The 14,023-nt window shown below is 45.4% G+C and overlaps 1 protein-coding gene across 9 annotated transcripts in view; it reads left to right on the top strand.

Moving 5' to 3' along the window:
* TRMT9B (tRNA methyltransferase 9B (putative)) overlaps positions 1-11,665 on the top strand; it is a 72,306-nt gene extending 60,641 nt beyond the window's left edge. For all 9 annotated transcript variants that reach the window (XM_055132116.1, XM_055132108.1, XM_055132124.1 and 6 more), the window contains one exon: positions 1,380-11,665. In XM_055132116.1, the coding sequence (XP_054988091.1) occupies positions 1,380-2,377 (998 nt within the window). In that variant the 3' untranslated portion in view covers positions 2,378-11,665. The remainder of the gene's footprint in view (positions 1-1,379) is intronic.
* The last annotated feature ends 2,358 nt before the right edge of the window (positions 11,666-14,023 follow it).

Raw genomic sequence — 14,023 nt, 5'->3', positions numbered from 1 at the left:
GCACAGTCAAGAATATGTCCTAACCACCCCCAGATTTGGCCCAAAACCGACAAAATGAAATAAAATTAAAATAGACTATTGTAATAAGAGCCTACAAGTCTATAAAAATATGCCTAACATCACACTTAAGTCTAGACAAAGACAGTTTTGCATAATTCACTTACACTGAGCAGGACTGGAAGTAATAGGAGTAATAGGAGTACATAAATACTTTATTTGTAACATTAACACCCCTACAATTATAAGCAATCATTTGGACTTGTGCTTGGGCAAGATTATTATCTGAATAGAAAATAACATTGTCTCTATAGTTCTGTTTGTTTATTAATTTATTAATACTCATTACCACTATTAATCTTTTCATACTTTAGAAGTACCAACCAAACCACAGGGGCCAGAAAGACAGTACAGAGTTTAAAGCCTTGTAGGTAGCCAACCTTGATTCAGTCCCCTGCACCCCACAGTGCCCCAACCACCTCCAGAGTGATCCCAAAATCCCCCCAAAAAAGAAGTACTAACCATTAAAGTGATTGATTATTTCATAGAATTCCACTTGGGAACATTTACTGAGTTAGTGCTTCTGTGTAAATTGAGTTGATTCTTACTGGTCATCCTCCTGCTTAGCAAAATTCAAAGGAGTGGGGTCCTGGATGAGCCCTTACATGTTATTCATCCCAGGTGTTTTTTTTTTTCTAGGTGTCTTTTTTTTTTAATAGACAAATAAACCTTAAATCTTTAAATCTATGGAAGCCAAATAATTGCCAAAGATCATTTCTCTGAGAAGTCCCGAAGCCAGGGGCCAGGGAGATAGCTCAGGGGTCTGGGGCTCAGGAAAAGTGCCAGGTCCACTAGTTCAAATCTGGGTACCACAAGGCTCCCAGATAAGCATCCTCAAGTACTCCCTTAAGACCTCATAACACTGCTTAGGAGCCCTCCCCATCCCCTCCTGCAAAACAACAACAACAACAAAGAACAGTGATCGAAGCTCAATTTCAGGGGCCAGAGAGACAGTACAGTAGGTCAGGCGCTTGTCTTGCACCTGCTGACCTGGGTCTGATCCCTAGGATCCCATATGGTTTCCTAAGCACTGCCAGTTGTGTTTCCTGAGCTCAGAGCCAGGAGCATCCCCTGAGCATTACCAAGTGTGGCCCCAAAACCAAAAACAAAGGGGGGGTGAGCTAAAATTCATAACACTCTTAAAGTTTGTACAGTTTCTCCTACCTGCTTTGTTCCTTAGGAAATAAGGCTTTTTCTACCTGTCCAAACTGTGTCATTATGTTGTAATACATAGCAGTCCTCATCGAATACAAATGTCTAAATAAGTGCATGTTGATGTATGTATCTAGACACACATCGCAATCTAGTTCCTTCTTTTCCAGTCATACATCATTTTTCTACCAAACAAAGGCGAATCCGAGCAATCAAAGAAATGGCCCGCGTCTTAGTTCCTGGAGGCCGGCTGATGATCTACGTGTGGGCCATGGAGCAAAAGAACCGGCACTTCGAGAAGCAGGACGTGCTGGTGCCGTGGGACAGGGCCTTGTGCTCGCAGCTCCTCCTGGAGCCCGGTCGGTCAGTGAGAGAGCAGCGGGCACAGCCGGAGAGGAGGCAGCCGTGCCCTCGGCCCTGCGCTCACCGGACCCGAGCCACCGGCCTTCAGGAGCGTCCGGATTCCAAACGGTGCCACAGCGTGGATGGTGGGCCTGTCGCGGCCACGAACTGTTGTACGACCCTCTCGAAGGCAGGCGAGGGAGAGAATGGATTCTACAACACACTGGGGAGGTCTTTTCGCTCCTGGTTTTCCTCCCGCTCTTTCGATGAGTCCACGCTGAGGAAGCAGTCTGTGGACAGAGCCAGAGGCTGCGCCGTGTGCACGCAGCCCTGCCGGCAGGCCAGCCTAGACCTGGCGCACCCGGAGCCGCTAGAGCCGACCCTGGACGAGGATGTGTTTGTGGAAGCGGCCGGGAAACCCTTGGAGTGGCTGAGCGCCCCGGCCGCAGCGCAGCCACTCAGTGCAGATGGGCAGGCAGACCTCAGGAGAAACGGCGACGGGCGTTTTCTGGAGGACAGCGGCCTGCACGGGGCCCGTGCAAAGGCAGGTGATGCTGAAGGGGACCCTCCCACCAGCCAGAGACTGCCAAGGGTCTCCGCGGCCCCCTCCACGGGCTCCAACCCAGGGGACCCCATCGGGGAGCAGCAGCGGCCCGAGAGCGGGGAGGCCGCGGCCTTCATGCGCTACTACCACGTGTTCTGCGAGGGCGAGCTCTGTGAGCTGCTCACCCAGCACGTGTCAGAGCTCCGCATTCTCAGCTCGGGAAACGACCACGGCAACTGGTGTCTGGTCGCCGAGAAAATTGCCAAACGGCACTGTGAGTGACAGGGTCGCTTTAGACATTCAGGGTGCAGCCGGCCGCACAGACCGAACTCGGGACATTCCAATGTGCCAAGAAAACTCTTGAGCTGATCTGTGAGCAGCCGCAGACACTCAAAACACACGTGTCCTTTGTATAACATTCTGGATGGTCCTGAAAAGAGGGAAATGTTTTCACATCATGTCGGCAGAACTAAATAAAAAAGAAAAAATTGGAGGGCTGGAGCAATATTACAGCGGATAGGGCATTTGCCTTGCACGCTGTTGACCCGGGTTCGATTCCCGATTCCCAGCATCCCGTATGGTCCCCTGTGCACTAGCAGAAGTAATTCCTGAGTGCAAAGCCAGGAGTAACCCCTTTGCATCGCCAGGTGTGACCCAATTAGAAAAAAAAATAAGAATACTTATAATAGCAATATTTTGCTTTCCATCGGCTGAGCACAAGAATTCTATGCATCCAGATATTGTTTTGTAATCATCTCTCTGGGGTCAACAGGTGAAAGTCATCTTGAAGAACTATTGTAAAAATTTCTCAGTCGTGTAAAAATCTGGCTCATCTTTAGAACTATGATGAGGAACAAGTCATAAGTGAGCTGAAACAGACACAGGCAATTTGTCAGTGCGTAGTGTGCCTTAACTTGATCAATTATGGATTTTACTGAGCTATCTAGTTTGAAAACAGACTCCGTATTAATACTGGAGCCAGCACACTCTCCTGCTCCTTCTCCTGGAGACAGGTATTATTGTAGTCTGAAGCAGAGGAGCCGTTGGGAAATTGCTGGAAAGCCCTCTCAGTACCCCTGTTGATAGGTGGATGCCTCACGAGCTCATGCAAAGAATTCCGGGCTCACAGTCAAGTGGTTTCAGGCAATGTGCTTTAGCGGGGACAAAGGGAACAATCAAATAGTGTTATGGTGACCGCTATGCAAGTGACCTCCTTGCATTGTCTTGTAAAGTTTTTCTATAGTAATGAAATGAGAACACACATTATAGTGACTACCACATCATCTAACAGATATCTTGGACTATCACAGAGATGTCCTCCTTTCTTACCACGCATTCTTTTACACAATAGTATGTGATGCTTGTCTCTAGTTCGCTTTTCTCTGCCCTTTCCAATTCTAGTTGACAAGAAGTCCTCTATAATTTAACTGGCCACCAATCAATTGCATCCCTTTTTTTTGAAATATGCTATTTCAAAAAATATTCTCCATGAGAAATTACATCTTGGCAAGGATGTATCACATCTCCTGGATCTAAACTTGAATTTCAAATGCCGCTATTTTAATCCTGCTATGAAGAAAAATGCATAATACCAAGTTTCAGTCCATTAATGCAGAAGGTCAGTGAGATAAGTGTTATCACAAACCCATGCAACAGATGGGAAAACCATGGGAGATCAAGGGAATTGCAGGAGCTTAGGCAGACCCCCAAAACAGAATGTTCAGCTCCAACTCATCCCAACCTTAACTCATCATGGTAATTATCAATTTGATATCAGAAATTAACAATTCCATATTTGGTATCTTGGTTGTTACCAAAACGAGCTGGAGAGAAAGTACAGGAATTGAAGTGTAAGCCTTGCATATGTTGACCACTTTTTTATCCCTTGTACCACATATGGTCCCCCAGCACTGATAGGAATGACCCCTGAGCACTGTTTGGTGTAGCTCTAACTGTAACCCACACACACACAACAGCCACCCCCCAAAAAAAACCTACAAAACTGGAGCAAGAATATATGAGAAGGACTAACCTAGGATTAGATGTAGTGCAAATAGAAAATTAATTAATGCAATGCAAATAGAAAACTGGTATGCCAGGAATCCAGAAACTTGAGTTCATCAAAGTGGAAAGTGCTAACTGTGAACTGCCCTATTTTGGATTCGCCACAGTTCCCGCAGTATGTGATGTACTCAGGGGAGCATGAATCATTGCAGACAGAACATACATCCTGTCCTCTCTACATGCAGCTTTTCTCCAAAGGAGTCAGAAAATTGACTGTCTCTGGTAGGATTATAACTCTTATATAATCAAGATAACCAATCTTTTCTCTATCACCTGGGAGAGGTTATTAACAAACTGGCAAATAAATATATTTTTAATCTTTCTTAGCAAAGAAACCTACTTGGCAAACACATACTTTTTTTTAATTGATTCTTCAGTTAGAGCTGAGAAAAATAAAGTTCACCCTCAATCCAACTATTAATTAATTCACATGAATTTTCTCTGTATGGAACATTTCTTGTTCTCTGGACATTGGCTGTACAAAGAAAAGATGGCAGCTAAATGCAGCGTTCAACTCAGTAGCCAGTGTGGACTTCTGACAAGGTTGCATCTATATTTATGCTCATCTGTGGGGAATTCAGTTGAATGACGGGAGTTCCTCTAATGAACAGATACTTCCATTAGACTCTCTCTCTCTTTCTCCCCTCCATATCTCTGTATTCAGGAGCTAGCCTTTTGTTCGGGGGCTATTTCTGGCTCTGTGCTCAGGGGTAACCTCTGGCAGTACTCAGAGGACCATATATGGGGCCTCATCAAATTGGGATTACCCACATACAAGACTACCTTAAACTTCAGTATCTTTTGGCCTCTCAATTTTCTACATATGTTTGGGGGTAGGGAGACTGCATTATAAAAGTCTGTCTTCCCATGACTGATTTATACTGGATACTGGTTAATGTTCATTCATGTGAACCCCAGTGGAATTTCTAACACTTTGAATATGTAGGTGAATTCAACTTTTCTGTAGACAATCTCTAAGATATGTATTATGTAAACATATACACACATATGTATATATACATAGACATATATATATATTATTTGATGTCTAGTGTCTGCTGTCATCATTGACCAGGAGAAAGCAGTTCCACTTCTGCGCTTATGAAAACATTCAGTTAACAGTTACCAGAAAAACATATTTAATGGAACAGATCTTACTGTTTTCGAGAAATTTCAAAGAATCGTTAAATGTAGTTGTGTCCCTTCTGCTGTTAACATATATATTTGTATATATGCAAAAACTTTTTTCTACAATACTGTCACTGTCACTGTCATCCTGTTACTCATCGATTTGCTCGAGTGGGCACCAGTAACGTCTCCATCCTGAGACTTGTTGTTACTATTTTTTAGCATACCGAATATGCCACGAGTAGCTTGCCAGCCTCTGCTGTGGGGGCGAGATACTCGCGGTAGCTTGCCGGGCTCTCTGAGAAGGGCGGAGGAATTGAACCTGCAAGGCAAATGTCCTACCCGCTGTGTTATCACTCCAGCCCAATAATACACAATGACTTTAGCTTTCCTTTGAGCAGCTAGAAATAGTTGCAAAAGCACAAACTGAAGTAAAGTATTGTGACTGCTGTAATATTTGAAAATTGTGTTTGCATTAAGTAACAAGGGTGTTTAAGATTTTTATAATAAATATTACAAGAGTATTTTTATGCTAAATATATTCAACATTTTTTCTTAATAGGATATTTGGTTTTATGTGTCTATAGTTACAAAACACTTTATTTTTTAATTATTATTGCCATTTTGATATGAAGAATGAGCTTAATATGCTTTATTAGTTTTTATACTTTTTAAACCTTTCAATGGAGCAATTAGGAGTTATGCTTCACGTTCAGTACTTGATTTTCATTTCTTGTCATAGTTGAAAAATGCTCCTTGAATATTTCCAAGTGTAGAGGAAGTGTATTACGGACTCTGCTGTGTATTCAACTTTTTAAGTTAAATATTAACACTTTTTTTGTTCATTTGGTTTTTTGAGTGGGAGCCACTTCTGGCAGTGTTTAGAGCTCATTCCTGGCTCCGCACTCAAGGATCACTCCTGGCAGTGCTCCAGGGACCTTGTGGAGTGCTGGGGATTGAACCAGGGCCAGCCATGTTCAAGGCAAGCACCCCACCAGCTGTACTATGGCTCTTGACCCTCAAGATATTTTTGTCTTATTTTGTTTTTGGCTTTTTGGGTCACACCTGGAGATGCTCAGGGGTTACTCCTGGCTTTGCACTCAGGAATTACTCCTGGCGGTGCTCGGGGGACCATATGGGATGCTGGGAATTGAACCCGGGTTGGCTGCGTGCAAGGCAAGCACCCTACCTGCTGTGCTTGCCCCAAGCCCCAACATATTTTTAAAATGTTAGCAGATGAACAAAACTTTGCCTGACCAGACACTGCTCTTACTCAGCCATGCAGCCAGCCAACTCTCCTCCTGCTTCTGAACAGGAAATGGTAGTGGCATTCTGCTATCTGGCTACAGGAAACCAACTTGCCACTGGCCATTAGCCATCCTTAATGGGCTAGTAAAGGGATCTTTAAAGATAAGTCAGATGCTCTGAAAGTGGGGGATGTGGAAACATGGTACCAAGATTGGAAGGGCATGGACCGAGGAACACCAGTCTGTTGTTCCCCTGCAGGACTGTTTTCTGAGCAGGTCGGCAATCCCTGAAGGGGTGGGAGCAGTTGGAAGGAGCAGGGTAGTGGCTCTGCCAGCAGCTGGTGTCCTGTCTCCATGCCTCCACCTTATCTCCTCCCAGCTGCTCCCTGTGGAGGAAGAAGCTCCATCATCTCTAAGAACGTTGATTTGTGCCTTGCAGTGGCTACTCAGACAACAAAAATGAAAGGATTGATAACAGTGAAAAGTGCTCTGCTAATCTCTAGGCAAGAATAGATCAAACCTCTGCCATGTCCTTTGCTCTCTTTGGCAGAATTTCTGTATAAAAATGTCTCTAGGGCTAGAAAGAGAATACAGGTGGTAAGGTGCTCACCTTGCATGCCCCTGGTTGAACCCATGGCATTGCACATGGACCAGGAGTAAGCCCTGAGCTCAGCCAGGTATAACCCGCCCCTCTCCAAAAAAATCTCTGTAGCCAGAGAGATAGTACATGAGGGGTTAAGGCACTTGCCAATCCTGCCCAGTTCAAATCCATGGCACTACATAAGGTCCCCTGAGTACATTGGATGTGGCCCAAACCTTCATCCTGCAAAAACAACAAGACCAAAAACAAAACAGTAGCTGAAGGGACAGGTAGCATAGCAGGTACAAACCATAATGCCCAAAAGAAAAGAGATAGAGAAAAAAAAAAGTCCCTGTCACAGAGGCAGACTTGGGGCAGGGGATGGAAAGAGGGAAACTGTGGACATTAGTGGTGGAAAATAAAATACACACTGGTGGAAGGATGGGTGTTGGATCATCGTATGACTTAAACCCAGTCATGAACAGCTTTGTGATGTGTATCTCGTGGTGATTTAATTTTTTTTTAAAAAGTACAGCAGGTAGGGTGCTTGCCTTGAATGTGGCTGGCCCTGGTTCAATCTCCCAGCACCACACATGTATGATCCCTGAGCCCCACAGGAGTAAGCCCTGAGCACCACCAACAGTGTGGCAAAAATAAAAGATAACAACACAAAACAAACAAAAACTCCTGTTATTGTCTTTCTTTTCTGAATGGGGCCGGCCTCCCAGGCAGAGCTGCTGGAGTCTTGGGAAGGCTCTTCAAGCCATCATCTGGGGCAAGGAGAGCTCTCCCACCCCATCGTCCCCCAGACTCAGCTCGTTCTTACTTTCAGAACGACTACACCTTCCAGGGCTGGGCACGCCCTGCATTCTCGAAGAATCTAAGCATAGATTCTGCTTCGAGGCTCCCTTCTGCAGCAGTCCGCAGCAGCTTTTGTATATTCCAGTTGACCACGTTGGCCATTCTGCAGGAAAAGTGGACCCTCCAGACACTGAGTTTGGGCTCTGCTGTCACCATTCCCAGCAGAGGGACTGGGGGGGCTTGCCAGGCCATGAAGCAGGCATGCATTGCCCACTCCCACTGAATGCACCTTCCTGTATGTTGTGGGGGCCCCTGCCTGCATCGGGGTCTTTGTCACAGAACCTCCCTGGCTTAGGCCTCCAGTTCAAAGGAATCTCTGCTTTGTCATGGTGCTACAGTGTTGGATAGCATTGGTTTGTCCTTTCTCCCCGCACAGGGAACTTAGGGTTATGGAGTTACACCCACTACAGTGCTCCCAAGGCACACCCAATTTCATCAGACACTCCCGATCTTCTGTGTTTATCTTTAACCTCTTCTCTGTGCTCTGCTTCCCCTATCTGTTAATCACCTATATCCCCAAATCATACCCTGTGACTGTAAAGTCAAATTCTTCTGAGGATTTTGAATTTTGTGTATGTAAGTGAAATATTGCTTTTCTCTTTCCCTTATGTCCATCACATAGTTAGAGCAATGTCCTCTTTGTGTAGACACAGGAAGAGAGTTAATGCTATGGTTTTGTAATTTTTTTGGAGTAAAACATTTTATTTTGAGGGCTCTTGAAGGCACGGAGGGATAGGGAGAGAGAGAGAGAGAGAGAGAGAGAGAGAGAGAGAGAGAGAGAGAGAGAGAGAGAGAGAGAGAAAGAGAGAAACTCAAGGGAGAATGCGGGCTCCTCCAAGGGCAGAGAGAGCCCCTACATACATCCCAGCATTAGACAAGGAAGCATGAAAGCACACATCTCAAGAGGGGAGATGCAGGCGACACGTGTGCTCAGCCATGTGGGCACAAACAGCACATGGGCTTGGGCAGATATGTGCTGCTTTTGTAATTTGGAAGTTAATTGACACCGAATAATATTTACTCCTGGGCATTCATCATATTTACTTGAATTAAGCCTCAGTTGCTTTTAGTTCCTAACACCCCCAAACTCAGGTCCCTTCGAGGGACAAGGGTGGACCCAGGGCAAGCTATCCTGGCATTATAAAGGGACAGGCTAAGCGCCGTAAGAAGCATAAAAAGTTAAGAGAGTTAAGAGCACAGTCATGGAACAAACTGTCATGACCCAAAAAGAAATAGCTGAATAAGGACTGTGCTGGGGTTAGGAAAGACCAACCTGACCTGAGGACTAGTCTGGGATACATAGCGAGATGTCCCTAGGAAGAGCCACCCTTTAAGCTTAATATATCTCTTACTGTGTCTATACAAAATGACCAGAAATACTATTAAGAAGTAAATTTAAGATTACTGTTTAAACCGATACTGGCTAAGGAAAGGGGGAAGCAATACACCCTGAGATAGAATTCTGCCTTTGGGCAGATCTAGCAGGATGAGATGTTGAATATCTCCTAGAAGAACTTCCCCTGAAGGAAGGGTGTTGCATTTCCATTGTACTTACACTTACCATACCTGTGTGTAAGTGCTACCCCCAACCCTTCACAATTTCTCTATAATGCTGTGAGACTTGAATAAACTTGAATAAATGGCCACTGATTACCAGTCAGCCTGGTGGCCCCCGTTCCCTCCTTAGTTCGCCCATCACTGTCGGCCTGCTGGGGTGATGGTGACTAGCCCCAGACACATCAAGGGGACCTTCGGATCACTGTGGATGGGTTGGTGACCACCCACCACCCAGGAACAGCAACACTCCAGCACCCAGTGCAGGGAACATTGGCATCATGGCTCACCACGGCCGCCTGCAGCCATCACATACTATGTCTCCTGCATGTCAGCCCTGTTGTGACCTCCAGGAGTTCACACAGCCCCCTGCTTTATTTTTCAGGCAGGTAGTTAGGGCCACACACAGCTGTACTCAGGGAATACTTTTGGCTCTGTGCTCTGAGGTTACTTCTGGCGGGGCTCCAGGGACCATCTGCAGTGCAGGGCATGGAACAGCGGTCAGCTGCATGCAAAGCCAGTGCCTTAGCTTTATACTAACTCTGGCCCATGCTGACCATCATAAAGGACCTATGATAAATGGGCCGTAGTCACCTGGCCCTAGCCTAGCTCCTCTGAGAGGATGGGAGAGGCACTAGGACTGGTCAGTCCCCACCTCCACTTCACTCCCGCCCCGCAGCCTCTCTCAGATCCACAGGCCCAGCCCCTCCCTCATCTACAATTTCCAGGTGGGAAGAGGAAGTTCATTCATTTCATTCATTGGTGATACCAGATTTACTGATTTCCAATTGGTTTACAATCCTACAGAACTTCTGGGGTATAGCTTTACACCTCTACATATGTAGCCTTACACCTCTATAAAAATCTCATCAACACACTCCCGTTGAGATTTTTATTTGACTAATGATGAAAATTAATAATGTGTCCTTGAAGTTTAGGTAAAAGTGAAAATTATCAATGATGCCTTTCATTTATTGAGTTTTTTTTCTGGTGAAGAGAGTTTGGGCCAAAACTGGCAGTGTCATTCCCTACCCTGTGCTGAGGAGTTGCTCTTGGCAGTGCTCAGGAGACTGTATATGGTACCAGATCCAAACCAGGGTCAGCCAGAAGCAAAGTAATCACCTTCCTCATACTTGTTCTCCAGGCCCAGTGCTTCATACTGACCAGTATGTACTAGCATTCTTTTCCCTCTGGGAATAAAAAGGCCACTATTTGGGGGCTAAATAGTTGATTCAAAGGATGTGGGTTACTGTTAAACTGTTATTGGGCTAAGTATAAATTGAAAGTTATGAGTGCGGGCAACCTGGTGGAAAAGGCTTTGTTCCCATTGTTACTCCTGAAAACTCAGCCACTCAGCACTGCTTGCTGCAGAGAAGTGCAGGACCCTCACATGAACCCATTCCTGCCTTTCAGAGTCCTCATTCATGGAGAGGCTGTACTGGAGGGGTGGAACAGGCCCAGTAGCTGGATACAATTGGGGTAGTGAGATGGGTCCCCCCACACACCCCAGGAGTTAAGGCTCCCCTGGGTTAGGGCCCATATCCACCAGATCTTGAACACTGGCCCCAGGTCTAGGAACCTGGGCATGAAGGAAGTGAGCATTCCCACCCTCCAGGGGGCGCTGTAAAGCCCCTTCCCTTCTCTCCCACTGAGTGCATCATTGCCCTGTGCCAGACTTCTGTGCCTGGTCTAAGAGGGATGCAGTGGAGTGTCTCCCCAAAAGGAATGTAGCTGAGACACACAGAGATAGTACAACAGGTGAGGCACTTGCCTTGCACACGCCTAACCCTCCATCCCATACAGTCCCATATGGTCCCCTGGGCACCACCAGGAGTGCAGAGTTGGGAGCAACCACTGAGCATGCTGATGCGGACCCAAAACAAAAGCAAACTAAAAAAGATATGCTTCGTTCTGTCTGAGGATGTTCTTAGTGGAAGTGTGCCCTCCTCATGGTGACCTCCCATGGCCCTGCACCACCTCATCAGGGAAGGAGTCTTTTGTGAGGTAAGTGAAAGGCGGAGCAAATTGGGGATGATGCTGCCCTTGGATTCTTGTAGCCTTGAGCACTTTGAACTTGAGCTCCCGAGATCTGGGATGCTGAGAATGAATCTGCTGAAAAAAACAGGTATGAGGGTTTTGTACTGAAATCTCCAGGTTCTCATGGAGTTGGAAATGGACATTTTCCCCCCTTCTCCCCGTTCTTCTGGCAGTCACACCCACAAACTCCCTCTGACACTATATAAGCCCATTAATTGTCATGATCCAAAGACTCACAAATCTCGGAAGAAAGCAATACCCTGCAGAGATGCCTCCAGACCCCAGAGTCACCAACCAGTTAAAAACTTAACTTCCACCTCTATCACCCTATTTAAAATTTTAGAATTCCTGGGGTGCGTGGCCACAGCATCTCATATTCCACACCACTAATGTACCTGGAGTAGTACACCACATTGGATTGGGTGTAAAGTAGAAGGTAACTGATCTTGATTTAAAAAAAAGAAAAAGACATTAGCACACAAAGCTTAACCTGTAACATGTTAGTAATCTCTTATACAAGGGCTTAATGCTTTCAAGGTGAGATACAACAATTTTCACAAACTTTCCTCTAAGGAAACATTTTTGGTTCATTTTTAGCAGATTATTCATAATCAGTCACTGTCACTGTCACTGTCATCCCGTTGCTCATCGATTTATTTGAGAGGGCACCAGTAACATCTCTCATTGTGAGACTTATTGTTACTGTTTTTGGCATATACAATAAGCACGGGTAGCTTGCCAGCCTCTGCCGTGCAGGCTCAATACTCTCAGTAGCTTGCCAGGCTCTCCAAGAGGGGCGGAGGAATCAAACATGGGTCGCCCACATGAAAGGCGAACGCCCTAATGCTGTGCTATCGCTCCAGTCCATTATTGATAATAAGCAATACAAAGTAAATTATTTAGAATATGCCTGGGGACAGGCTCGGATGGTGTTGAGAAAATTTGAAATAATTGTGGTAAGAAGGTGTAAGTAATGGTGGTGGGATTGGTGTTGGAATAGTGAATGTAATAATTTATTGTGAACATAAAAATATATGCACAATGAGAAGCAAGAAGGTCTTGAGCATCTGGGAGCAGATAGTTTGACAAATTTATTCAGGTTCTGAGGGAAAGAGGAGTCTTCAGGAGACAGTACAGCAGGTAGGGCACTATCCTTGCAGAGTCGACCTAGGTTTGATCCCCGACACAGTATATAGTTCCTGTGAACACTGCCTGGAGTGAGCCCTGAGCATATAGCCAGGAGTAAGTAAATCCTGAGCACCGCTGAGTGTGTCCTCCCCGACTGCCAAAACAAAGGGGGAAAAGGAGGGGAAGGTCATCAGCAGGGTTAGAGGAGACAGAGGGTGTGGTAGGTTTCAAAATAAAAATGTTACAATATTGGAAAAGGTCCAAATATACTGATTTTTTAAATGAAAATTTAGTGCATGCAGTGCAAGGAGAAATGAACAAAAATCTACTTAGAAAACCAAGGAGAAAAACAAAAAAACATGACACTTTAGGAGACTTCAATGTCAACAGTAAAAAAAAACACGAGGGGGGCCCAGAGGAACCGGACCCAGAGCAGTCAGCACAGTGATGAAACTAGGGCGCCCTCTGCCGGAAGCACCTTCCAAACCGCTTTACATAACTGTGTGCCAGACTCCAGCTCAACTGGTCTTTCAAACACCTGGTAGCCAACAAGTGGGAACCAGGTAATAATGCAAACAAATACACCTTTTGCTTCACCTACCAAGAGTCTCCGTCCCCAAGCCGAGAGATAAGAAGAGAGCCATGGCTCTGTGATCTAACGCAAACCCTTTCCGATGCAGAGGACATTCTGTAATAATGAAAGAGAATGCTGAGATAATAATGCAATCTAGACCAGTTTGGGTGGCAACTTAGAAGCCACTAAGTTCAGTTAACAAAAACATTAACACAGAAGGCTCCACTGGCAGCAATGCCTACTGAACCCAGACAAGGACTTAATGGCCCATGGTCAAATTTTTATAAATTTTCTTTTCCTAAAGTATATTTTGATAATTCCACTTAGTGGTAACAAGCAATATAAAATAAGCTATTTGGAGTCTGCTATGAGGGCTGACCGAGGCTTGAGGGATGGCTGGGGGACAGCAGTGGAGGGAAGGTGACAGTGATGGTGGTATTGTTGTTGGGATATTAAATACCTGTAACAACTCGTCGTAAACAACTTTTTAAACCACAGTGTTTAAATAAAGTGGGTGGTGAGAGGGGGCAGGGAGAGAGGAGAGAAAGAGAGAAAGAAGGAAAAAAGTGCCTGCCGTAGAGGCAGGGGGTGGAAACTGGGGACATCGGTGGTGGGATATGTACACCGGTGAAGGGACAAATGTTGGAACATTATATGGCTGAAGCCCAGTTATGAACAACTATAATTTTTTTAAAAAAATGTTAAAAGAAAAATAAATGAAGCAGAGGAAAAAAGAATGCAATCCGTGTTGGGGG

This window comes from Sorex araneus, chromosome 1 (genome assembly GCF_027595985.1).
Source record: "Sorex araneus isolate mSorAra2 chromosome 1, mSorAra2.pri, whole genome shotgun sequence".
Taxonomy (NCBI): domain Eukaryota; kingdom Metazoa; phylum Chordata; class Mammalia; order Eulipotyphla; family Soricidae; genus Sorex; species Sorex araneus.
Note: the sequence above shows the minus strand (reverse complement) of the source record. Positions and strands in the feature narration are given on the sequence as shown.